Raw genomic sequence first — 27637 nt, 5'->3', positions numbered from 1 at the left:
CGTTTCTCGCGCATCACTGCAGGGCTGAGGGTGTTAGGAGACAAATGAACTGCTAGAGCGGTGACACACAGCCCATTTGACCGTTTCTTGGAGCTTCTTATCCTCGGGTGGCATGACCCAGTTTACGCCCCTGGTGCCCCCCTGTAATTTGCGGTGCTGGGAAATTACTGGAGCAGGGAGGCCTGGGAGACATAGTCAATTAGGCGGGGCTCCACCTGTCCGGTGGGGGCACAGCCAGCCACGGACTGACACCTTAATCTTCCCCCCCAAAAATGTGGGTTTTTCGTAGCTTTTCAAAGGCTTCGCTCGCATGCACGTATCAGACATTGTTTTTCAGCTCAGCATCCATTTAAATCGACATGGGTAGGTGAACAAGTGTGTACTTGAGGCAGATGGACATAGCATCCGGAGCGCTGCGTCTTGCGCACCATCTGTTCCACCTGGCTAGGAAAACATCCACCGAGCACGGCTTAATATCATGTAATGTGATTGGCCACATTTCAGAGGCAGTTGGGGCTGGGATCAGTGATACAAAACCATGTTTTGGGAAAAACAACACTAGGAGACATTTTCAGGGAGGAAAAAGTTATTACATATTTATTTATACTTTCATATACTTTTTACATATTTATTTGTAATAATAATAATAATAATAATAATATGTATCTGGAGCAGAGAGGGGAGATGGAGCAAGGATGGAGGAGGGGCATGTTGAAGGAATGTCACTTTGTTTTGTTTTTTTTAACCCATTTAATTACATCATTATTAACTCAAGTCAATGATATTCACAGTCCCATTAAACAAGCTACAACAAAGATTTCCTAAAATATAGGCTGACATATAAAACTAGCATTTTTTTTTTTTAAACACTGTGGTGGATGTATACCTGGGAGAGGATGGGGGAGATCTGGGATGTACTGCAACTAGATAACAGACAGGCAGGATTGGGGGAAGGAGGGGAGAGGGGCTCTTATTGTGAAAGGTAGGCGTGTACGAAAACACACCAAAAGTGAGGTGTACAATACACACGCATACACAACATACACACAATAGTTTTCTACACAGTCGTCATGCTTCAACGGGACCTCATGGTAAGTCTTGTTTTATTTTTTTGTCTATTTCAGTGTCACGTTATGAGAAACGACAACCACAAGTGGGTCAAAAAAAACTGCAGCTTCATTCAAAAGAATAAAAACCTCAACAAAATGGGTCATCACTCTAAATGCAATGCAAAAGCATTCTTGGAGCCACACTGACAATTCGTGACGGACTTCACACACTTTTTTGGGGCCATCAAATCTCGGAGAAGCTGGGCAAAGCATTAGCGTTTCCATCCCATGGTCGTGTGACAGCTTTCACAGCGAAAGTTCTCCTCTCTAGACTACAAACCGGCTTTTTTTTTTTTCTCAAAACACGATGTAAACAGAATGCCATGGAGAGTGTGGCGGGCCGGCCAAGAGCGCACTGCACACAAACTGGAGGCGTTCCAGGGAGAGATGCTGGCAGGCAGCAGTGGCAACAGGCCCGGGTCAAACACACAGACCTGACTGTTCCCATTCTATGCAATTAGGTGCACTTGGATAATCTTGGTGAATTCTTGAACACGGGGTCAGGGTTTGTAGTTCGTGACCCCAATCATGTTGCTTTTATTGGTTATTTACACTCATTCAAATTCAAAATGCACATATAAATCTAAGAAATCTAAGAAAGGCAAAAAAATAACTAAACATAAGCAAATCAAATCCAGGGATTTGATCAAAGACCTGGTGGTTTATGATTGGCTGGCTGGCGGTAATAAGGCAGCAAAAGAAAAAAAAGGTAGGAGAGTAAAACAGATTCAAGATTAAAAAACTCATTATACAGGAAAAGAAAATGGTCTTTGGTGTTTCTCTTGTACTGAGAAGAAAATTATAACAAAGGACTAAAAAAAAAACAGCAGTATCTCTGATGCCCAGTCAACTTCTAACAAGTTTCCAAGAGGAAACACTCTCTTGTTGCAAACGTGAGCTCTAACATCATGTGCGCACTACGACGAATCCAATGCTTGGAAAAAAAAAAAAAAAAAAAAAAAAAGAATGACTTTTACTTCATCCACAGGTTTGGAGAAATCCTGCACAGTGCAAATAATAAATGCCCCCAATATTGATTACAAGTAAAGAGAAACGTTTTCTTTTTTATGGTATGACTTGTGCGACAGTATCATGCATCTGATCACTTAACATGAGACAACACGGGGAGGCAGCGGGGTCTGTATCTGGACTCCACACTTGGTCCTAGAATATGCATATTGTCGAAATGATTCCTGAAGAAGTCTGTTAAACACTTGGGTTTACTTTGTGGGTCTTTTTTTTTTTTACAACATCTATTCAATATCGAGCACTTAACACTCCGCTCCCGAGGATCACAAAACATCCAGTGATTGAAGGGGAAGGGGCTGGTCAGTGGAGGACAGCGCTCGTGTTTCCAGTTAAATGGTGTTCCAGGTTATAATGCTGTTTAACCTGCATCACTGTTATATAGTGTGATAATAGCACCAACCCAACAGATAACACTGCCTTACTACAGATACGAGGAATCACAAAGGGGAAGAGCAGGAAGGGGGTTTGAACTAGTGTCAGAAGGATGATTCCTCATACAGTAGGTAAATGACGAAGTGCTGGCGGGGCTAATTTTCCCATGAGTGGACACTGACGGACACGAGGGCGAGGCTTCTGAATGAGTGCTTCCTTGTGATGAAGATGCAGGGTTGGTCCTCGATTAAGATTTCCCTCAAGACCAAATCGAGAAGTTTATGTGGGTTGGTCCTTCTGCAGAGCTGAGATGTCTAAGGGAGGAGGGGCCCGCCCACTCCACTCCTTCAGCTGCCCGTCCTTGAAGAGGAGGTTGAGAGCGGGCAGGGGGACACCGGACTCTGCGGGGGGTTGACTGAGAGGGTTCGACACACCGCTGTCCATGTCAGAGGGCTGAGCGGTGTCCTGCAAACACAAGGGGCAAATGTCACAGATCAGAACATCAGGCAGAGCAGATGAGATACGTGGGGGAAGGATACATCTCTCCGGGATAAAATAGTTTCAGGAAAGGCGAGGTAGAACGGTTCCTGTCTGATTCATTTCTGCTTTGGAAAACATCCAAATCACATAGACTGGGCTCCAGAATAACTTTTTTCCGATAGCAGCACTGGTTCTCCCTGCTGCAAATTTTAAGAGCACCACTTTTTTCATGAAACGAAACATTTTAACTGCATCACAGATGAATGCTTTGATGACTTTTCAGTTTTTCTAATTGCTGTGGCAGCCTTGGCAACATGTGACAAGCAGAAATGTTGCCGTTTCACATGATATTGGATGATGATTTTAAAAAGATAAATCACACAAAGTAGCACAGTCTAGTCATAAAATTTAGTTGCCACATCTCAAAAAAATGGTCCCAAGATGGATGCACGTACGGCTGCGACTAACAGTTATTTTAATTATCAATTAATCTGCGTATCATTTTCACAATTAATGATGTGATTTTTTAATCTATACAATGTCAAATACTGTGAAATTGTGAATTGCTTATGACAATTTCCCACAGCTCAAACTGAAGTCTTCAAATTTCATTTGCTATCATAAATGACATAGAGAAGCAGCAAATCCCCACATGTGAAGAGCTGGAACTAGCAAAAAATGACAGAAATAATTGATCTTTTTGATTTATCATCAAAATAGTTTGCAATTCATTTCCTTTCGTTTGATAAATCAAATAAACAACTAGTCGTTGCATCTTTGAAATGATGAGGTTGAGAGTTTGTGTATAAATATAGCATGCAGTGAAGTCTGTGACATGAGCAGACGACACAAAAGAGACAGGATGTTCAAACTTTAAACTAAAACTACATATTCACCATCCCCTTCCATTTTCCATTAAATTGCCTTTTCTCAAATCTTGATAATTCCTCCTCTTCACACTCACAAATGAGCTTATTTTTCATTATTCTTTGTTACTGCTCTCAATTTCAAGGATTTCATTGTTTTGCATGCTTTTTCAAGCTTGCAGTTCTTTCTTGGTTTCTCGTCTAACTTTCAGGACACTACAAGCGTGATACACGGCATCTTTCTTGTTCCAGTAAAGTGAAATAAAACATTTTCGTCAAACAATGTACATCCAGTTAGAGGTCTATTGTGGATCATGTCATGGTAACGTTATGTTTATGAGGTTGACGAACTTATTAGGATACCTGCTAAATAAAAAATAGCTGACTGGTGTAAGAATCATTTACTCTATTATCGATCGATTAAGAACAAAAGGTTTACTGAAATACCTGGCAGGAGCGGTCTTGGTCGCTGATGATTGTTTAAAGTTATATCACAATCGTGAGATGAAAAACTACACTTAAGAGTTGCTCATACTTATTCTAAATAAAAGATTTAATTGAGCTGTTTTCTCATGTGAAGCTACCTTTCAACAAGATCACAGCTCGAATATCTCATTATCTACAGAAAACAAATGTATATTATTGTCCTTGTTGACCTTGACCTTGTTGTATCTAAACCAAAAATTTTATGAAATACATTTAGATCTTTTTCACCAGTCTTGTGTTGATGATTCTAACCGACATGATTTAGAAAATCAAACTGCTGATATTTTCACTGGTCGTTGTCATTTCTTTTCTGCGAATATTCTCGAGTGGCCGCCTGAAGAGACGGCGGAGTGTTTTTACCTGGAATGACTGAACGAAGCTTAACACCTTCAGCGATAGCTTTCGGCTTGAGTGAAGTAGCTCTTGAAGGCTGTAAAAAAAAAAAAAAAAAACACAATGCTGGAGCACGGCTTCAACACACAACTTTACACATTTCCCAGTGTTTTTATACAAAAAGTGAATTTTTTGAGGATGCTGGCTGTTTTGTATCTTTTTTTTTACCTTTCGTTGCAGCACAGTTTGTGCGAGGCGATTTTTCGACACACTTTGCGGTTAAGCTCGGAGCTGAAGAGGGGCATGCCAAAGCACAGCTCAAGAGGGACCCACTCGTCTTCAGCGTTAAGGGCTGAAAGAAACGGATCGGAACATTCAGTGCAGCGTGAGGCATATGTATATATACCATTAACTGGGTTTGAACCCAGCATGATACCTTTGTCACAATTTCCTACGTCTTTCCCATCTTTACCGTCTCTTTAGACCCTCAAACAACTCTTCAAAGTAAAGTAACTAGGAGATCAAAAGTAGACTTACTGTCTGTCTTTACTTTACTGCCGTCCCCGTTGTTTTCTTCTGTCACAAGCTCAAAAGACTCCGTGCTGCCGTTCGTGTCCAGGCCTCCACCCAGATGGGTGTCCCCTTGAAAAAAAGTGTCTAAAATAGCATCAAGATTGTTTCTAGTAATCTGATCACAGCTCAATTACATCTTGGAGACCATTCAGTTAAGGACCTTTCATTAAACTTTTTAAGTAAATATTAATCAAAAGAAACTGTTCACTGTTTTGTGCATGAAACTCGTGTAAAACAAAATGTCCTCACTGAAGTCGGCAAGATTCAATCTAAAAAGTAAAGGCTAACATTGATCGATCCACATCCATTAGCAAAGGGCTATCACAATGAGGGACACAATTATGCAGACAAACAGCATAATTAAACTGGACTGTGAGCAATCTTTATCCAATTTCCACCATCAATGCCAATAGCCACCAGAGGCGAGGACATTGTTACTAATTCAACTACACATCTCTTCTCTCAAACGCTCGCATACACATTTCACTTGCATTAAGCGCTCCTACCTCTGCACTCGGTGCTGTCGCTGGGCCTGCGACGGTGCCTGTTGTTGGCGTTGAGCATGGTGATGTAGCCACACTGATGCTCCAGGTCCACGTGCTCCTTCAGCTTCTGCAGCGACTTGTGCGTACACATGTTGGAGTAGGAGAACTCTGGAGAAATAGCGGTGTAGGAAAGAGGCGACACAAACGATGTGAGTGATGCTTCCGATCATAGATACTCCGAGTTGCTTTCAAGCATGCAGATTAATGGCATTTTGGGTCATTATTAGTATGATATAAAGGACTTATTAATGCCTTATTCTGCGGCGTCATTAATATCATCCTAATTACAGACAGCAAGAAAACTGTACATGAATTATGATCTTAATATGCTTTGCTCAGTGGGGTCCCTACCAGCTGGTAAGTAAGTAAGTAAGTAAGTAAGTAAGTAAGTAAGTAAGTTTTTATTTATATAGCACTTTTTTCAAATAAAATTTGCAAAGTGCTGTACAGAGTACAGTAAACATAAAACATAAGTAAAAACATAATAAAAAACGAGCATAAAAGTAAACAAGATAAAGCAAAACAAACATACATGAACAATAAACATACATGAATAACAAGAATTAATATTCTCCCGTTCCTAAATAAAACTAAGTAAATATGTTCTATTATTATGCAACAACACACAAAGCTGCAAGGATCTCATCAGAATCTCACTTCCTGCGCTATTTGCAAAAAAACAAACAAACAACGGAAAGCACTGAAAGAAGGAAATAACTTCAAATCAGGCAGCGTGTAATCCATTCTGCCTGTCGTTGTGGCTTCTCGTTCTTGTTTCATAGAGGACGTCAGTGGGCGTCCTGTCTCCATAACAACCATCACGTCCTGCATTTATGACAACCTTGTCGGGAATGCATGAGGACAATCAGCGTTTCCACTCCAAAATACTTTGGTCAAAAGCTTCCCTGACCAACTCAACAAGTTGTTTAAATGATCAAATCATGATGGTGGTTGTTCACACTTGTATTTAGAGCTGTCCAATTGTCTTCGTATCACCCGGTGTTAACAGCCGTTAAATGAAGTCTTTTAAACTCACAATATGTTCCCCATTCAAAAGTGAGGTTTTGCTCAACTCCCTGGTAATTTGATAGTAATGTTCTACTAGTTTGAATAAGGCATTAGTAAGTACTTTTTAAATACTAAACTGATATGCTCCCAATATGCCTGCTATTAAGCAACTAGTTAATGGTTTATATGTACCCCCATATAAATTGTTAGGCATACAGAGTATGTTTCTCCAGAGGATGTGATGTATTTAATGTATCAAGAGGATGAGACTTGGGTGTTAGTGTTAAGCTTGAGAAACAAATTCATGAAGAAAAGGATTTCAGAGGATTCAGAACCCTTTCATGATGTTTGACAAGTTAAAACCCTCAAAGCCACCAGAAAAAAAGTGAGCCACCAGGAAAAGAAACAGCGGCGCTTGACTGAGTTTATGTTAAACGTTAGCACACATCATGGCAGTGATGTGTGCAATGTGCAAATATTGATATTAGTGGTTTACGATTATAAGATCATCAGTAAGTGATTAATCCTGCTCTGTAAGAGTAAACAATTAAATTAGATGTATCTTTAAGACTGAATTATTCTCCTTTACCCAACTTTTTGCATGTATTAGTGTAACTCACAGATTGTTAATGAAAATGATTTTATAGCTTTATCCACGTTTATTAACTCACCTGCTTTCAGATCTTCCTCATCAAAGGGGAACGGGATGTGAACTGTTTCTCCATGCCCGTGCATACCGTGACCCTGAGGGTTGACACACACACACACACACACACACACACACACAGTATAGTTTATCCACACAAGGAGACTTAGAAAGAAATATGTTATCATTGAAAACTGGAGAAGAGGAGCAGATACATACAGTTCAAATCCAAGCATTTAAAACTACGTCCTAAAGCGTGTGTGTGTGTGTGTGTGTGTGTTAGGGCTGTAGCGATACACTAATCTCACGATACGATACGATACACGATATTCAGCTCACGATATGATATATATCACGATATTCAGCCAACGATACGATTCGATACGATTCGATACACTTACATCATTTTCTGAAAGATTTTAAAAGGGACAGTGTGATTTTGGTGACATCTTGTGAGTGAATACGACAATACAACCATTGAATTAATTGTAGGGCTGTGTATCACCAGGTACCTCGCGATACAATACATCACAATATTTTGCCCTCGATAACGATAATATCACGATACAGCAATTCTGCGATAATCAACATATTGCAAGAAATTTCATCCACGATACGTCACGGTATCTGTGTCACTGAAGAAATTCAGAATTTATTGACTGCACTGAATCCATTTCACAGGAATTACACAACATTGTCAATCAATTTCACATGAATGACAGCCAAGTAAACAAAGAGTATATTGCACAGTGTCTCTTCTTAACACACACACTGACTACAACTATCATTAAATATCTATGTGTGGGTTTCAGCTCTACTTAAACCATTTTTTAAATTTTATTTGGTTGTATACCTATGTTTGAATAAAGATAAAGCTGTCCTCCGTAGAGGGGTGGTGGTGGTGGGCCAAAAAAAAAAACACAAAAACAATTTTACATTTTTAAATATCGATATTTGGCACCAGTGTATCGATAACATACCTCAAGACGAAATATCGCGATATATCGTAGTATCGATATTTTGGCACACCCCTAGTGTGTGTGTGTGTTTACCTGGATTAGTACAGCAGAGTGTGTGAGAGCATCGTTGAGCATGGTCAGCACGTTGGATGTAGGCACGACTCCAGGGTCGTGACCCCAGGAAGTGATCAGCAACCTGTCGTAGACCTGAACAGAGACAAACAGACAGGTCAGCTGAGGACTCTTTTACAGCTGCTCATCACTGAAACCATCAGGTCTGCGATGTAATGCTCTATAGCATCATGGGACAGCTCGGTACTCACTGAAAATGGAGTAATGATGAATAATAAGAAGGAGGCTTCTCATATTATATAGAGCATGTCATAAACACTTTTGACGTAAGGTAGCGGAAAAGAAAGCCAGCAAAAGCGAATGAAAACAAAGTTGAAGGAGAGGAGGGGAGACATCACCGACATGCTGCTCCACCCTGCTGGTGTATTCAACCTTCCATGACTTCCACATGGTTTCTCCCTTTAAAAGGTATACAAACGAGAAGTAGACAACAAGTAAGAAAGCTCTACCCTGCTATAAAAGTGACCCATTTGCATGATATTACCTGTCCTCCCCTGAGAATTTACTGCATGAAACTATCTTTCGTCCCCTGTCTCACATTCCCAGGATAGCTAAAAAAATTCCAAGATTACTGGGAAGCCTTTCAGGAGGAAAATGCAGGTGCACGGTGTGATATGACTGCGACTGTGATGCACCAGGTGCTTTGTAGAGAAATGAGAGTTGATGAAGGGGGACGGAGGAAACGGCCTTGAATTTAACCTCCCTCCAGCGCTCTGATTACATGTTCCACCAAATGAAACAGCAAGGTCAAAGCTGTAAAAGGGAAGGTGTCGAAAGGGAATCAAAAAGTGTCCTAAGTACCGTTTTTCTTATCACACTTTGGACTTTCCTTATCCGGCTTCAAAGACATTTCTGTTGCTTGTACAGTACAATCTGTATCACCATGTATTCACTTACGCAAAAATGCACCTCCACTTGATTAATTATTAGTTTGGGCTAACCTGGAATATGTCCGGTAGTTTGCGGAGCCTGGAGCCTTTGGAGAGCAGCAGAGACGGCGGGCCTTGGCCGGTCACATGGTACAGGTACAGCTTGAACCAGATGGAGCTCACCTCGGGGATGGCCGGGCCAATGTGCTGCAGGGAGAGTCAAACATGCACACATACATAAGTGTGAAGGAGTGAAGCTGATGCATACACATGTACACATCCTTGGACATTTTTCCCTCATTTCGTTTTTTACATAAACACACACACTCAAAATGAAGACGGACAAAGGTGATTCCATTTGTTTGTTGGTTTGTGAGCAGGATCACACAAAAACTACGCATGAGATTTCCATGAAACTTGGATGGAGAATGGGTCTGAGCTCTGAATAAACCCCAAGATCCTGGATTTTTTTCTTAATTTCTTTAATATTGCAAGATTTTTGGACTTTTCCTTAATATCTCATGGAATAATGCATGGATCTTGATGGAAAAAACACAAGGTGTATTTAGGAGTTCTATGAGTGAGTACAAGCTGATGCAGATTGAATTAAAGGGGAATGTTGGACCTTGGCAGAGGTTTGCGCTCTACTGAGTTGCATTCTAGTTGTGCCTTTGTTGTCGTAGAAGCAGAAATCGAAGCTGCTATTAGAGATGCAAGCAGCAAACAAAAGAAAAGAAAAATTCCACTCCGGTGAGTCCCAGCAGTGTGAGAATAAACAGCAGCATGAGTGGCACAACAAGAGTTTAACTTATTTCCCTCGGTCTCTCTGAGCTCAGCTAGAAAGCTGGACTGTGGCCAGGCAGGGGAATTACTCATGAGCCTCGCCTCCTCCCTGTCTCTCTCTCTCGTTGTGCAGTCATGTCGTTGGGGGGCAACTGCAGGCTGAGCGCCCACAAAGCATGCACACAGTCACAAATCACTCCGGGCACACAAATGTGAACACAAAGCAAGACCAAAAAGGCAAAAACACAAACTGTCGATTAAATCACTAAAACACAGATCTAACAAGTACAACATCACAACATGCCACACACTCTCCTCCTCTGCCCTCCCTCACTCCAGTTGTCATACCTGAGGCGTGCAGCTGCTGATGGGTCTGATCTCATTGCTGAGCGGCGCCATTGAGACCAGCAGCTTGTAGTTCTTGTTGAGGACGCGGCTGCAGGTGGCCTGGTCCAAACCCAGCAGGCTCTCGCAGCGCAACATATCCAAGGGGAAACCTGGTTCAGCAAAAAACAGAGACGGTCACAGCTTCTATAGAAAACAGGCCAGGAACCAAGGGTGGTGTGATGTATGTATGTAGTTTGTATACTTGAACCCTCTATGATGTGACTAAATTACAACATAATCGCAGCGAAGGACAGCGATGGAATGTAAGTACATTTACTGCACTTCAATATTTCTGTTTTCTGCTGCTTTATACTTCCACTCCTCTACATTCTGTAGTACACAGCATATGCATACATGTTAATTCACATTTATTGCCAGAAAATTGCTTTTGATACCAACATTCATTCAATATCAGATACTTTTACTCAAGTACAATTTGTGTGGATGAGTTTCACTTTCACCAAAGTAATAATTTAAAAGTTGCAATATGCAAGTTATTTAGCACACAACCTTCAATTACCAAAAATGATCAAGAGAATGGGAAGAAACAACAGTGTTGAGGTCATGAGGTCTGTGTGTGGATAAAAAAGGGCAGATAAAGCTCCTGGAAGTTAATCTGCCAAGTGTGAATTAATCAGTTTGGTCGAAGAGTAGTGTATCACATCCAGAACACACAGTGAGAGAAGTCTTTCTTTGTAGCCATGGTGCTAAGAGGAGTTCTCTTTCCACGGTCTCTTGTACAGAAGGTCCTCTCAAAGGACACAAGTGTCAACCTGACATTCTCGTCAAATTAATAATCACCTCTCTTGCCTTCTAAATATAAAAGAGGCGAGAGGTGTCTACGAGTTCCTGCATGTGATGATTAACAGATAAATTAGTGCCAGAGTTGAGTATCGCAGATGTAAAAAAAACTGACTGACACTCAGATGAACAGGTTATAGTGAGCATTAGGATGGTTGTTTCTGTTTGGTTGTCGATTTTTGAGAGGCAATATCGATTTAACTCGATAATTTATTCTGGTACTTTCCTCTACAACAGCATTTATGTTATCAATGAGAATTCAACTTTCCATCAACATGTGTTGCTGCACTGAAGAGTCGCAGCAAAGCCTGTTAAGAGATTTGTTGGCAACGAAAATGTTCCTCGCTTCCTAAATGAACAATCATCAGGATCATCACAAGAGTCTTGTATCGCTGTGGGCTTCGTTTAGCTTTTGCCAGCAGGCTCTCAGTGCACTCACTCCTCAGCGGTCGCCTGAAGCAGCAGCTGAGGAGGACGGAGAGATAAGACAATCAGAAGTCAGGCACGCAGCCAAGCCAAACAAACGGCATCTGGTGGCACAACGGTAGCTACATGGAATCTCAGAGATTTGTTTTGTGCTCACTGGAGGACTCGATCTCTGCTGCTCCCCCTGGAGACGCAAGTAGAACAAGACAAATTTCCTCTCACAGAACCCCTTTGAGTCAAGAAATGCGTGACCAAATTCAAGCGGGGCCACTGACGCAGAGACCTACCAATATAGCAGCACAAAAGAAGATCAACTGGAAGTCTACAGCCTTATTGAAAACTTTTAACATTAATTAATTATTGATTTTGGTTTTGAGACCACAAAAAAAGGTTAAAGAGTCAGATTTGAATGTTGAAAAAATATCTCATAATATCTTTTGAAATATAGAGCGAAGATGAAAAGAAAGTGTTTAAGAGCCACTGGTCTGCTGAAACGTAGCCTCAGTTACTCAAATATTCACTGCAGATATTTGTATTTTTTTTTTTTTACTTGAATTTCATGTGGTTCTTATTACCAAAAAATCTGTTTTCCAATGAAAATTATCAGCCATTTGTGCTTTAAATCATTCATCCAATAAAACACACTCAAATTTCTGTCTTAATGATATGTGCAGCTTTTAAACTGATTTTGAAATAACAAATACGATACGAAATGCAGAAGCAAATAGAACTGTGGAGAGACAACAGACAAAAATATGACTTTCAGCCATTAACGTTGGAAAGGAGGTTGAATCAAAGTCAGCGCGCCAGGTGAAAAACACAAAAACCCACCTGGCCTGCAAGCTGCTTATTTACCACATGCACAGACATGTACATCTTGATCTTGCATATCCATGAAGGTAATGACAAAGAGGATGTAACTGTATAATTACCTATATTTGGGATATCAGGTCCCTGATCCTGAGTGAGTTCTTTGTTATAGCGCAGGAAGAGGATGGTATTTTTCAGGGTCAAAGCGTGGTCAAAGTAACGCTGGGCCTCGCCCTCTGCTGTGCTCTCCACCTGGAGACACAGACACACGAAAAAAAAAGTGTTCGTGAGCATGTACAAATGACCACTAGCAAGTCTTTATTTTCATTGTTTTCATACCTTCTCCAACTCAGCCAGGAAACTGTCCAGAGTCTCATCTGACAGCTTTCCCACCTCAAACATGGTCACTGCATGACTCTTCAGGTTCTGATAGTGGGACAAAGACACAGAGGAATCAGGATGTACAGTAGGTGTTTCCATTAAGTTTTGAGAATCTCTGCGTTCACATGCAGTCACTCACCGGAGACAGGTTGCCCATCATGAGGAAGGCTGTGAGGGTGGAGTCAAAGAGGAACGCGATCCTCTTTGTTGGTGCTGCTGGGATGCTCAGGCTGCTTACGCTGGCTGTGTCTGCTACGAAGACGTTAAAGAACATCAACGCTTGGAATACAAACTGCATAATTCTTAAATTGAAGATAAAAGCTTCTGCAAATGAAATGGGTTTACAAGGACCAAGCCAGACCATGTCTCTTACTAAAATAGTTTACATTTAATTGATTATTAACATGTAAATGTGGTTGATGTGCAGCCACTTTGATAACATCCAATTTGTTAATCCGAGCAACTCAACGTTGCTGCCTCAACATGCATAAAGAAGTTAAAATTAGACTGAAAATGAGACCCTTTCAGGCAAACACTTCTGAGCTTTCTGAGGGATTAATTAGCCAGGCTGCTTCAAAACTTCTCAAGTAATGTTCAGAAAGTGCTTTGCATGCATACATTAGGATGTGTATCTATCTGCTTACACTGCAGAGTTGTGTATACTGTACGTGGGTGTGTGTGTGTGTGTTTGTGTCTATGAGGCCAGACATACCCTGGTCTTCCAGACTGGTGGTGTCGGTGTCGGTGGCTGAGGAGCCTCCCTCCATGACAGGACTTCCCTGCTCCCAGGACAGCAGCATCTTCTGAGGGTCCATGGTGCTCCTAACACAGAGGAGCCACAGTGATATAAGGATGAGGGGAAACTACATTCAAGTGTGTGAAAAAGGTCTTGGTACAGTACTACTGCATATGTAAAAAAAAAGGTTAGCAGCCTTCTGGGCTCCTGAGGAAGCTGCACGTAATCTGTGACCTTTAATGCTGGATTCTACTGTAACTGTTTTCCTACATGAGAGTAAATATCCTAATATACCAATACGTGTAAGACTGAATCATTCAAAAGCAACTGAAAAAAAATAAAGTTTCCCTTACTGCTTCATCAATTTTAAGATTTTAAGCTACTTTTTGGTGGGAAAATGCATCAAAAAACATAAAACAATGCAAGTTAAAAGGACACGCAGGGTTCAACACATGGCGCCACTGCAATGACAGCATGCTGGCTGAAACTGTTGACATTGGAGCCTTCTGCACGGCCAGCACTTACTTGAGTCTGTTGACAGATGGAGCGTTCTTCCAGGTGGGGTGAAGCTGTTCTGAGTTGAACACCGTGCCTTTCTTGACAGCGAAGCCGAGGCGACAGTACATGGAGACTGCATTCTGACAAACGAACAGTATAAACACAACGTTTGAACCATCTTTGACTACATTAGTCTGAGGCAGGTAGATATCCTCAGCCTCAAGGACTTTTAGTATGGAGGCGAGTTCGACTTTAGGAAGAGGAAAGAGCACTGATGAGGGAATGAGAAAGTGAGACAAAAATTGGATTGCAGCATTCACTCACAGTAAAATGACTTAAGACTGTCGCCGGAAAAGTTGGTAATTTAAGGATTTCTTCCTGAATGAATGCTGGTGTGACATCGTGTAATACCGACTCAAATGGTGAGAGGCCAAAACCCTACCTGATCTTTAATCACAGACTGTGATTCAAATTTAACAGAATTCAACTCAAACTACATTACATTCAGTCATGTATGCACAGGAATAAAAATACATTATCATAACATATTTATAAAAATATGTTTAAGTGTTCAAAGTATATTGAAGCCACAAAAGAATCAGTGTCTGGTGAAAAAGGTTTCAGGTTTATCTATGCAATGAGGGATGACAGCGTAGTCCAAAAAATGTGACCACTTCCCTTTGTCACATGATCAGATTCTACTGAAACCAATATTGCCTTGTGAGGGTCTAAAAACCACCTGAATACTCTTGAGCGATGCCCTTTTAATGCCCCACAGGATCTACAATAAAAAGTAATTACTACATGTCTGGTTAAATTTACCTTATAAAAAGGAATAAAAAAGGTAACACTGTGTACTTTCTACCAAACTGTCAGACGACTTTTTCATTATTTCCTTAATTCATAGTGGTCAACTTGCTTTGCCATTAAATCTTTTATTAAGACTCAACAGCACACCTCAGTCAAGAATGGCAGGCCTGATTGCTTTCAACACCTTAATGCCCCGCTGGTGCATGCTGAGGTCTACTCTTAGTCACCCTCTTATCATATCAAAAGAGGCTAGGCGAGAACATTTTTTCAAGTGACTCAGGCCATGAGGAGAAAGTAAAACTCGAGTCACGACGGGAAAAGTTGGGCACAAAGGAGACCTCTCAGACATCTCAATCATCTCTGAAGTTACAAGGTTCTCTCCTGGGAGCATAGTTGCAACCGCTGCCTTCTTCTCTTAAGTGCTACTTTTCAGCAGCAGCAATGAGACAAGACCGAGAGTAGGGGGTGGGGGGGCTCAGCTCCTCGCACTGGAGGCCATAACACCAAGAGGGAGTTTTGCTCCATGTCTGATGGAGAGTGAATATGAAACTGAGGGAAAACCTGGTCAAACTCGAGCACCAATTCAACTGGACAGTGGCTGCTCAGCCCTCTGGCAGAGTTATGGGTTATGCATGTTGGCTCTAATCTGAAAAAAACGTGTGTGCACATCTGTGTGTATGTCTGCCTCTCAGGTGTACATCTGTGCAAGTATGTATCCAGAATGAAACACACAAATTGTGCAGAAATATCATCTTGCAAGGATACATAATGTCCCCGATTCTCTCTCCGATTTCAAACTATTTTATTCAAAATGCCTACAACAACAACAAAAAAAAACAGCAATGTCATTATACTACGGTAATAAATTGATGTAATATAGATTCATACAACGACCTGCTGGAATACAAAGTTGTTGTTGTAGGCATTTTGAATAAAATAGCATATAGCATGATTTTAATCGCTCAGATTTGATGCCAAACTTAAATCTCAATTATCTGGCTCCAAAACATAAATTACAAAAAAAACAAAACAAAAAAAGGCTGTTATTTCTTTCTACTGTCACACTGTATGTTTCCAAGCATACAGAGAGAGAAAAAGTACGTCTCAAAATCTCTTCAAATCCAAAGTGGAAGCAGAGAAAATTACCTCTGCATTCTGTCAGTGCCAATTTTAAAAGTGGGGCTACATTCCCCAGACCTGCCATTTCTCCCCTCTTCTTGTGAAAAAAGTACTTTAGTCTGTACATTATATTTGGAGTCACACATTCAGCAACAAGTGGGTACCCACCTTCACTAAGTCCAAGTCGATCTCCAACACATTCGCCAGCTGAGACGCACAAGGGGAGGAAGGAATAGGAGAGAGAGAGAGAGAGAGAGAGAAAAAAATTAGGTCTCAGTTGAAAAGCTGATCAATAAACACATACACAGACACAAAGTCATATTACATTCCATAAGCGCAGCGGGTGGGGACAATAAAACACATTTCTAAAGCCTACCTCCGCTACGTTCGTCTGCTCATCAATGGACACAAAGATTTTGTAGAGAAGCGTTTCAAAGTAATCGCCCTGGACACGGTTCATGACAAAGCCTTCCAGCGGGGGCACTGAGAGACACAGTGAGGAACAACTATGAAAACATTTCACAAAGAAAGCATTTTTTTTTACATTGTTTAAACTTGAAATAAATACTGGATGTACAGACAGTATAATGACACTAAGAGGCATCATTTCAGATCAGTCCATTACCCACGATGCTCATTCAAGCTCCCAATGTTCTAATTTGGGTACATACATTGTTTAGTCAAAGTAATCACACACACACACACACACACACACACACACACACACACACACACACACACACACACACACACACACACAGATCTACCTGAGATGCAGCTGTCATCAGATATGGGAACATCCAAGTAGATGAAGCCCCGGTTGTACAAGCCTGGAGTACAAAAACAAACACAATACTACTTAGTGAGAATAACTGACATAATTGAAGTTATACCCATTAACATCATGTTCACAAAAACAATCCTACGGTTCAAAATAACTAGTTAATGTGGAACATTGTACATGTAGTACAAGAATGGCGAAATAAAATCCAGCCAATCAAATCTCATTAAAACAGCTGCTTTTACTCAAACTGCTCTGCGTCACCTGTGTTTAATTTAATTGTATTTGTTCTCAGTCACCAGTTCTCCTGAGGAAGAGGTTCATCTCTGTCAAACTCCACCCTAATTAACACATAAAGTGCACGGACACAAATTCAGTCCCTGTGCTTCGTCTGAGAAATCCACACCAGCAGCAGGCTGATGTATCAGCTTTCGTGTTCTTTCAAGTTCATTTGGTTTTTTTAAGTGAGGTGAATTCATGTTGTACCAGCAGACAGATATAAAAAGTCACACTGATGAATCCATCAGCATCTTTCTGTCTTCAACGTCAGTCGCCTGCATTTATATCTTGTTACTGATACGGCATCTTGTTACTGATACGGCAGTATATCATGATACTTCCTCTTCACATATGATCAGTGTGTGTGATAAAGAGGCACCAAGCAAAGACTTTTTTCTGTACATTGTTTCATCACAGTTAGCATCTGTGAAACTAGAATAAATACATCATTAGTGACAGATATCGTGATGTATCATTAGATGATTACTGTATCATGATGTTATCATTATCACGGGCGATGTATCGTGAGTTGCAGGGACTACCACTTCCTTGGTGTTTTCAGGACAACATTTTGCAATGATCACACACGTCTGTTTTTAAAAAAAGGAAACATTAAAGCAGCCAGCTGGTAACAAACAATATCGTATCACAAACACTACAGTAAAATATTTAAGGTGGAGAAACAGGCAGCGTAACAGAATTCTGTGACAGAGTGAAGGTTTGTAGTCTATCAGCACTGCTTAGTTGAGACAGTTTGATCGAAGTTTGGGGGAAGAGGGAGAGAGCGTGAGAGAGAGAGACAGCTCTCATTCTCTTGATCCAACTAGCTTCTTTGTGTGTGTGGACAAGCATTCGAAATGCAAACAGTCTTTTGTTGATACAACAAAGCTGGTTGAAAATTGGCAAAGTTCTAGTTTAAATATGCAATATTGTGCCAAAGGATGGGATGGAGACGGGGATTGGAATTTAAGGGTACGTTAGTTAGCAATGGTGTTTCAAACATGACAGATACTCACTTAAAACCACATTGTATTCCATTGATCCAGCCAGCTGAGGACCAGAATCGATCATCTTATCAATGGCTTTTTTCTCCGCTGTGGAACAGATCTGTAATAACGCACACCAAACATTAGAGCACACCTGTACATGTGGGTTCGTATCCATGCTGCAATCTCTAAAAGAATGAAGCATTTGCATATTATAACTATCTGGAGTACAGTTTTCCAGTGTTTCTAGTGTTTTCATGTGAAGAAGAAAAGAAGTGTTGGAAACTTTGGCAGGTATTTATTTTTAGGCAGGTGAGATCTCCACAAGCAGTGCAGGGGCTCATGGGATGAACGACTGTAGCTTGGCGGGTAATGTGCATGAATTTCAATGCAAGCTCCAAGTAACAATCCTACCGACCCACATCATTCTCTCACTAATTTTGTAGATCGTTGATTGGGATGGATGACATCAGCACAATATCATCCAGCCCAACATTGATCCCTGCCTGCTATCACTAAAGTCAAATATTGAAACACACATCTACTATCAGATTTGACAGAAACATGGGAAAGAAAAGACACAAAGCTCTTATCTCACCCTGATGTCATCCTCAGTGATGTAGCCTGTCTGCGCAACCCACCACGGCTCCACTGAGATTTCCACTGGTTTGGCTGGCAGCAGGTCCCGCGCCGACTTCCTGCGGAAGAATTTCTGACAAGAGAGACAAACAGGGAAGCGGGTGACTTTGAGATTGAGTAGGCTTTTTGACAAGATAACCAGGGCAATGCTATCTTCCTGCCTACAAAAACACATCATCCCTGTTGCTCTCTATTAGAAACACTTCTTACTTTGGAAGACCTGCACTGGTTCATCAGGTCGATGTACTGGTTTCTCCCAATGCCGAGCAGCCGCAGACCTGTGGGAGGAGAAAGATAGCGAGTAAATAAAAGTCAATCATGCTTCAGCAAGCGGCCATGAACTTGTAATTGCTGCAAATTTACAATGAGGCGAATAAATCAGACTGCTGCAAAAGTGTCTCTGGCCTTTTTCAATTTTAGCCTCTGAGGCTTATGAAAACAGAAGAAAGAACATTACAGCAAGAAGCACAGTTTGAGAATATGTTTTTTCTGGATGTTTCCATTCTCATATTAGAGATTTACTTTGCAGAAAGAAGGAGCTTCACCAGCGGTGACAGTGACTCATCCAAATTCTGCTGAAGGAAAACGTTCACACAAATACGCACACACCCTCCCTACACGCACAAAAGCACCAGTAATCCATCTGACAACATACAAAGACGGTTCTCTGGGAATAATAACAATAGGCATGTGCATGGTCAGGGTCAGAAAACAGTGTGCCATATAGAAACTTTTATGGCCTTCCTAGTGCAAAGCTGTGCACATTTTGGCTCCACATACCACCTTGTCACCTCCTCTAGGCTATGATGCAACGGCCTGGAAGGGGCAGGGCCAACTGTGCTGGGATAGCTGCCAACACAAACAGAGACCACTAAGGGATTTCGCATTTTCGGCATCCTAACGCAGCACAATCCTACACGCGAATCATGCTGTTTCACAGAGTCTCAGACACAACACGCAAACATCCGCCCACGTAAAGCTCTCGCTCTCACAGCCACTCCATCCACCCACTTCTGCATGACACACTTACACTTCCAAAGCTCCTCCAGGGAGATTAGAGGAGAGTGGCCCCTACGTGCACGGCAGCCTGCCGGCAGCCTTCTGTCTAAACAGCATGGAGGTCCTGTACTGCCAGGACTCTGTCACTCAGAAGGCCAGAGCCAAGGCCTGTTTCACTCAACAGCCAAAAGTCAAAGGATGCCTCCACTGCCTTTAAACTTGACTTTCAGCTTCGACGCAGTCTTGATCTGGTTTTGTGATCAATTCTGAGGAACACAGCACCTGCGTGATCCAGTAACAAATTGGTTTTGTTTTGAGAAGGGATTCTGATTTACCATGTAATGGGATTTAAATCAGCTCATCCAAAATCCACTTGGCCGGTGCTCTGGTTACAAACAAAGAAATGTTCTATGTTTATTAGAGATGCTCAGCAGCTTCAAGAGAAGTAGTAGTGGGTTTTTCTCCCATCCCTCCAGTATTTAAAAACTACAACACAGAATCGAATCAAAAACATTTGGAAGAAAAAAAGATTCGTCTGTCAGGAAAACTGTACAAACAGCAGGCACATGCTGCATCTGCCAACAGGCTGGCATCCAGGTGCCAATTTTAAATCTTCATCAACACACAAAAACATTACCTTACCTCCCGAAAAAAACATTTAGACACATTTGGATTTACTTTGTTAGTGAAGCCAAAATTGTAAATTGGACTCTGCGAAAGGCAGTTTTGCAAAGATGAAGAAATAAAAACAACAAAGCACAAATTGAGAAAATGTATATACCAATTATTTTCTAATTAATTGAAAAAAGCTGAATGTGGCATCTTCCAATAGCTTGTTGTTGTTCTCCCGACAGTCCAAAACTCAAATACATTCATTTTAAAATGAGTTAAAACACAGAAAAGCAGATCATTCTCGCAAATGACACTAAAACACTAAACAATTTACCAAATCAGCTGCCAATTCATTTTCTATCAATCAAATCATCTATTGTATCAGCATTAGTTTAATGACAGTGCTGCACCATGATTAAATAAAGAATGTCAGGTATCTCTAAAAGATCATCTTTTTAAAGTCTTAAGTGCCCCTCAAATGACCTCATGACCCCCATTCAAATCCCTAAGCATCCCTAAATATTTTGCTACTTTTCACTGTGACTGCTCCATCACCTCATACACTGACAGCCCTTAAAAAAAAAGAAACAGAGACACAGAGAAAGCAGGGGTGGGAGTAAAGTCATTTCAACATTGCGGATGAAAATGAGGAAAAAAGGGCAAAAACTCACAGTCAGCAGCAGTGAAATTTGGCAAGGAGTCGTAACTCTTCTCACTGTTCATAATATCCTGGAGGTGCAAAAAAGAAGACAGAGAGAAAGAAGACAGGGGAAAGAGGAATTAAACTCGTTTTTTCCACTCCCTCTTCTTGTGTCCTCCTGCCTCTGATTAATAACAGGATTAGCAGATCTGGGCAGCCGTGCTAATTTCTACTCCCTATTTTCATTAAGTGCTTAAGAGGGATTATCAGAATATGACATAGCCTTCGGCGAATTAGTAGCCACAATTAAAGCTCGGTCAAGTTTGGTTTGGCCGGCCTTGATAGAGGGGAAGCCTTTTTAACGGTCTGTAGTTATTTCTGTTTATGAGATAAGTCATAAAAAAAGAACACTGCTCACATTAGTCATGTCGGTTCTGATGAAATGGGAAGTACGCTAAATGTGGAACAAGTAAATGCGGCAGCTAACGTTTGCATAGACACATGGCTGTAAAGTAATGGAAATACATCCACAGATATTATGTAGAGAAATTGAAATCATCTGCAATCTGGACAACAGAACAGATTACAGGTGCATCATTATTTTTACAAAATCAGACGGGATGCAAATATGGATTTTTTTCAACCGATGCTGATAAGATAAACAATAGTTTTACATTTCTGTATTTTAAAAAGAAGTTCATACCCTCTAGTTTATACACACCTGGGAGTAAGAAAGGAAGAGATGTGGTGAGCAAAGATGGGTGATTTAATATTCCACAGTTCTAAAAAGATTTGTTGTGTTGAATCTCATAGACGTTATCCTCCTCGCAGAACTTTTGTTGAAAGAAATTTGCTGCTACACCATTATATCTATCCATTTATCTATCCATTTATCTATCTATCTATCTATCTATCTGTATTGAAGTTACATGTCATGTGCATGTAAAGGTAGAGGGAAACTGTTGCTACAAAGCCAATAGAGCCGATAATACACGGTCAAAGCTTTCATTGACAGGTGCAGTATTAAATAACTGTGAGACAATAGGTTGTGGTATGCACCTTTAAAGTTGGTTTGCAATCTGACATTATACCCAGAGAAGAAAGAAAGACATTTGACATGTTTACTGTCGATAAAATGTTGTCTCCTTTTGTAAATATAGGCTATATGAATGAGTCATGCACTCGAAATGACATGATGATGTTATTTGCATGGGAAATGGTTGCTATATAGCTCTATACTGTAGCTATACACAGGTTGATACAGTAGGTGGAGGTATGTACCTTTAAAGTTGGTTTACAGTCCACCAGTAAACTCAAAGAAGAAGAAAACAACAACAACAACAACAACAACAACAGCTGCAGCACACTAATATAAATTTCCTGTTATGCGGCAAGTTCTATGCATCACTAAAAATCAGAATAACTCTATGTAGTATGGCAAAACAACACTCCCAGCCGTGTGAACACATGGTCTCAGTAATCTCATTGAGAATGTCAGAGTTGAAGGAGAACCCGGCTGATCTCTGACAGACTGGTTCTCTGCGAGCTCGGTTGTGCCAGCCTCAGACTACACACTGAGCTTCATCAGCGAGAGTGATCCCAAACTGACTGCAGAGCTAACACAGAAGATTTTCTCTGGGTGATTTTTCCTGTCCTCTTTGTCTCCCTTAGCTGAACATGATACTCCAGCAGACACTGACTGACACCTAGTGCCTGACTGAAGCCAAGTCTATCAACAGAGGAAAAACACGACAGCGCATGCTCTCCAAAAACTGCACAATGTCCGGATATATCTTAGAAGTAAATGTTCTCTATGGTGAGGTGGTGTTTGTCGTGTAAACTTAAGTGCATGACTCACTCGTGCTAGCTAATGAAGTACACAGTTTCCTCCTTTATACATACTTATGAAGGTCTGTTGATACAGTAACCACTTCCTGTAAGATAAAGATAATGAGGCAGCCCTGTCTGCTTGGCAACATGCAGAGAGCATGATCCTCCTGTTCTGGTACCAACAGCAGCGATGGTGGAACAGAGAAAGCTACCCATGCCAGTGCTCCCAGGGATGGCTTAACGTACCAAGCAGGCCCAGTGATGAAAAATGCTTGATGAAAAGAAGAAGGCAATTTTGTCATTGTGCAATTTTGGTGATACAGAGAGGAGAGGATTGCTAACTTCAAAACAGACACAACGTCCACTAAACGCAGCTTTAATATTTTGGCCCTTTATTTTGACGCTCTTCTAGTCAAGTCGATTGAACATTAGGTAGTTCGTAAATTTGCGTTGTAAAGCACAAAAGAGGGTTAAATGATGTTGCACTGAAATGCAATGCTCCTTTAATTTATAATTAAGCACACGGCTTGAATAGGCACAAGGTATTGTGTTGTTTCACTGGTTTTACATGCAGTGATGCACGTGATTTTGTGGCTTTGACAGTGAGAAATTATTTTAGAATTTCTCTTTAATGTTAGCTTTCTAGCCTTTCCATGTCTCTATGCTTAAGCTCATGCGCCTGTAAAAATTTTTATCATGTTTATGTTTAAAACTTTAGATACATTCATATAATATTATATTCTAATAGACATTTACAGTTGATTGTGTGTTTGTAGAAGCTTGTTTTATCTCATTTATCTGTCCTTTAGCTCTTACAGTGTTTTCTAAAGAAAAGAGTGTAACATAAAGGAAAGTGAATATGATCTAGAACTATTCTGGCATACCATATGATATGGTGTATTTCAATAATCCAGGTAACAAAGAACACATTACGCTAACAGCAGGGAGCTGTAAAAGGCTCAGATCCTTATGATAATGGGTTCTGGGATTCCGTGTTTTGTTGGAAACTGCCTTTTCTGCAGCAGTTTCCAGGGATGCTAAAATTGAAGACATTGTTCAATTTAAATTACTGCATGTTTTCAAACCAATTAGAGAATCTTTGCCGCTGCACAATAAGAACTCCAGCTCTGTGCCTTTGAGTTTACCCGGCTCATTGTTTTGAAAGCACAGATGCAATTGTGGCTGTTATTGTCTAGGGTTTCAGATGGAAGCAGCACTGCACTCCTGACTCAGATGCTCCGGTGTATGAGAAGCTTAACACCCGCCCACCCCACACATCACACCCCAGTCCTCCCTACTCTGTTGTGCAATGCGTCAGAAGTTGCTTACCTCCATGATTCCTATGTAATACGAGAATGGAGTGACTCGCAGCCCTTTGACCATGATGTCAGACAGGTGGTAGGGGTACAGCATCAGGTGATCCCGGCTGTACTTCAGGAGCTCCTCATAGTACTTGCGCTCATCCTTCCTCACGTGGCGCACTGCTCATAAAAACACACACACAGCACTCAGGTCATGGCCAGGGGTCAATGCGAGTGTTCATACAGTAACATAATCTATACCAGATCAATCCAGGTTAAATAAAGGAGCATTGATCCTGAACAAGCTCCAGAAGGTCACAATCAATTACATTAAGTGATTACTATTACACAGCTATTTAGAGACTGTTACTTCAGTTGTATTATTATCAGTGTGATGGTTACTGAAGACAAAGATGTTTAAGGACAGTGTCAATATTAGTAATCCATTTTGAATGACATAGATGTATCTACTTGTTTATGACACACCTAATGTTTGAATAATGACATTTATCCCACCATGTTGCTAGTAGGATTTACTGAAGGGCTACTGTATCATAATGCATTCTTTTTGGCGAAATGCACCTGATACCCTGCCCTATACAAGAGCCATAAAATGCAAGAGGATCTGTTCACCCTTTTGTCTTCAACAACATCGCACCTCATCTTGATGTGCCTTCTAGTAAAAGGTGTTTGTTAAGCGCTGGCTTGAAGAACAAACTTCCTCACCTAGGTTATTGCGGAATCGCAGCTGGTGGCGGATGCTGTACAGCAGCACATATTTCTCATATTCGCGCTGAGAGTTCCCCAAACTCTGCAGAGGAGAAAACACAGCACACAGGTGAGGACCATGTTAGATTAACCTGCAAGGAGGCAAAATTAGTTCAATTTTCTATGCAATGTGTACAGTTTAAAGACAATTCAAGGCAATGACATCAAAACAATTTAACTCAGTGTGCAGTTGTGCTCACTGAGTGTTAATTTAATTTAAGTTAGTTTAATCCTGCTTTTTTTGTGTATCTCAACATCAATGCAAATGTGGAAAACCTTAATGATTTCTTGAGACTTAAATAATGATTTGAATGAATGAATGAATAAATGAATAAATGAATGAATGAATTAGTGCATTTTCTGGAATATTTCCCAAGCCCAGATTTAATGTGTGGTAAGTCAGTTTGAGAATATGCAACCTACAGATATAAAGCTAAAACAATGAAGGTTTGAAAACAACATTTGGACGCAAGAACCCAAGACAGCGACTCAAGGTCAGGCAATAAAGCAGCATCTTAAGGCTACTGATATTGTGCTAGTGCCAAACAGATTTTTAAAGAATGCACCAATCAAAAATCCCAACACTGACCTTATTAAGTGGATCAGGTACCAAGTTTGATGGTGCTGATCCACTTTAAATTCACCTTCTTTTAAAGAATGACTGAAACATAATTTCTCGGGTCAATATAGATATAAAAAAGTCTGATATTCATATACCATCAGATAAGACACATTCTTTACAATGATCCCTCAAATGTGGTTATCAAACACTTGTGCCAAAGGTATGTAACAGAAGCAGGATCTTTTACAGTTGCTTCTTGCTTTTTCATTTGTTGTTTCCTTTCCCTCAGTGTTTATGGGTTCTTGTGCATGTAGAAGATCTTGAGAGCTGAAAGGTCTCACCAACAGAAGCTCCCCTCTCCCACAGAAAACACTGCTGCTGAAAAGCCTTGTCAGTTGTCCCGCCTTTAATTCTGTGGTTTTGTGACATTACGTTGCGTTACCACTCATATTTGCATTATTAATGCCAGGCAGCTAGTTTGGCAAATACTAAGTTATTAAGATCAGCTCATCTGTTGATGATGGCATTGCTGGGTCAGGCATGTATGAGCTGACCAATCAGAGTACACCTGGTATTAAGGAGGGGGGGCTGAAAGAGACAGGAGGGGAATACAGTGCTGCAGCATTGGACAGTGTGAGAAAACAGATGTGTTTTTCTGGGAACTAATGCATGTAAAGCTATTCTAGTAGTAATCCATAACAAAATTATGAGCCTGGAAATAAGCAGAATAGCATCTTTTTCATAGCATGTTTTTTTTCTGCATTGTAATTTCTATTTCTAAGGAAAGGTTTTCATAAAATCTGCATTAGGACAGTATCAGCTGATAATGGCTGCAAATTGATATATAAATTTGGGTTCTCCTGGTTTTATCACTGTCATTGTAATCTCCACTGTTTGCCGTTACTGCACATTCGCTCAGTCACAGTCCTATGAGAAACACATACAAACAGTGAGGAAAACAGATTTTCAGTTTCAGGGATAAAGACACCGAGAAGAATTTGGAAACTTGCACAAACACTGGAGTTCTAGGGACACCTGGAGGTCTGGGACACTAGGACAGTTTCTCATTGTTTCTGCATGGTAATCCAGTTTCGGTCAGGATGCACACGGATGCTCAAACAGCAGCACAAATCTCCTGTGTGAACTGTAACATCCACCCGTCTCCACTTCACCACGACATGTTGGCGTAATGGCTCAACGTTCATGCAGGAGGATGGATCTCTGCAGATTACTGAACAGCGAAACATCCCTAATATGTTTCGACACTGCATTTATATCACACACCGTGCACAAAGGACTGAATGTACGAATTTGCAGGTGACATCCACGCGCTAACATCACGTGGCACCATCTATCAAACAATCAGTCATGTGACGCCAGTGAGGTTCGGCAGAGGCAGCTTAGCTTCAATGGCTGTAATGTAATGATGGTCAACTGTGGCTCCGGTGAAACCCCTGCCTGCAGCACAGAGGAGGTTAGCGAGCGGTGCGACCCTGACAGCTGCCTGTATGACAGAGAGCACTGCGGTGACATTGACAGGTTCACCCCCTCCCCCAGGACACAGCGGTGCCCCCCTCTCACCCTGCCCCGTGGGAACGTGAACACACCGTACCTGTTTGACATTAGCTGGGAGCTTGTTCCAAGGATAATTCTGCCTGATGTGAAATTCCACGTCCGTGTTCATCGCTAGCTAGCTAGCAGGCTACGAGCAGAATCCCTCGAGACGATCGGAAACGGGCTCTCGGGCAAGTCCACGGTGACTTCACCCTCCCCCGACACCCAACAAGCGAGCGAAGCGTCCCCCCCGATGTGAAGAGATGTTTTTATGCGGTGGTTATTTTCCATACACAATAAACGTCCACTTCCTTGTTGTATTTTCGAACAAGCCGTTCGTCACGCTCGTGGCCACGTTCGTCACTTCCTGTCGAGGCGTGACCGGTCGCTGTGAATGGAGCTCGAGAGCAAGGAGACGGAACACAAGTGATGGGATTATCAAAACTGATCAGTGTCATGGGATTTCGAATTTCGCCTCGCTCAAAGACACACGGCTTGCTGTGGAAGATGTCAGGGGTTGTTGAGATC

At 41.2% G+C, this 27637-nt stretch overlaps 1 protein-coding gene across 4 annotated transcripts; it reads right to left on the bottom strand.

Annotated features, from left to right (window-relative positions):
- Nucleotides 1–573: 573 nt before the first annotated feature.
- fam91a1 (family with sequence similarity 91 member A1) lies at nt 574–27637 on the bottom strand. 4 transcript variants are annotated; one of them, XM_030412373.1, is made up of 24 exons: nt 27168–27637; nt 24952–25036; nt 24254–24405; nt 21126–21183; nt 19054–19121; nt 18803–18916; nt 18235–18325; nt 16926–16988; nt 16535–16641; nt 16327–16365; nt 14257–14369; nt 13708–13817; nt 13135–13244; nt 12954–13040; nt 12737–12866; nt 10539–10687; nt 9480–9614; nt 8500–8613; nt 7473–7545; nt 5755–5901; nt 5213–5332; nt 4904–5027; nt 4703–4772; nt 574–2975 (listed from the first exon to the last, which is right to left on the bottom strand). In XM_030412373.1, the coding sequence occupies exons 1-24, from the start codon at nt 27237–27239 to the stop codon at nt 2790–2792; spliced, it is 2517 nt and encodes an 838-aa protein (XP_030268233.1). In that variant the 5' UTR covers nt 27240–27637; the 3' UTR covers nt 574–2789. The 4 variants fall into 4 exon arrangements, with proteins under 4 accessions (XP_030268233.1, XP_030268232.1, XP_030268235.1 ...); XM_030412372.1 differs by having other exon boundaries at nt 13135–13247; nt 27168–27635; XM_030412375.1 differs by having other exon boundaries at nt 2790–2975; nt 5213–5317.

Source organism: Sparus aurata, chromosome 3 (genome assembly GCF_900880675.1).
Source record: "Sparus aurata chromosome 3, fSpaAur1.1, whole genome shotgun sequence".
In the NCBI taxonomy this organism is placed as follows: domain Eukaryota; kingdom Metazoa; phylum Chordata; class Actinopteri; order Spariformes; family Sparidae; genus Sparus; species Sparus aurata.
Note: the sequence above shows the minus strand (reverse complement) of the source record. Positions and strands in the feature narration are given on the sequence as shown.

Bases quoted from the DNA above. Each gene is read 5' to 3' on its own strand.
- fam91a1 (XM_030412372.1), bottom strand. From the start codon at position 27,239: ATGAACACGGACGTGGAATTTCACATCAGGCAGAATTATCCTTGGAAC. The intron at 14,370-16,326 runs GTGGGTACCCAC...TTCGTTTGTCAG, and splicing joins TCGACTTGGACTTAGTGAAG to AATGCAGTCTCCATGTACTG. The intron at 5,902-7,472 runs GTGAGTTAATAA...CTATTTCTCCAG, and splicing joins TGAGGAAGATCTGAAAGCAG to AGTTCTCCTACTCCAACATG.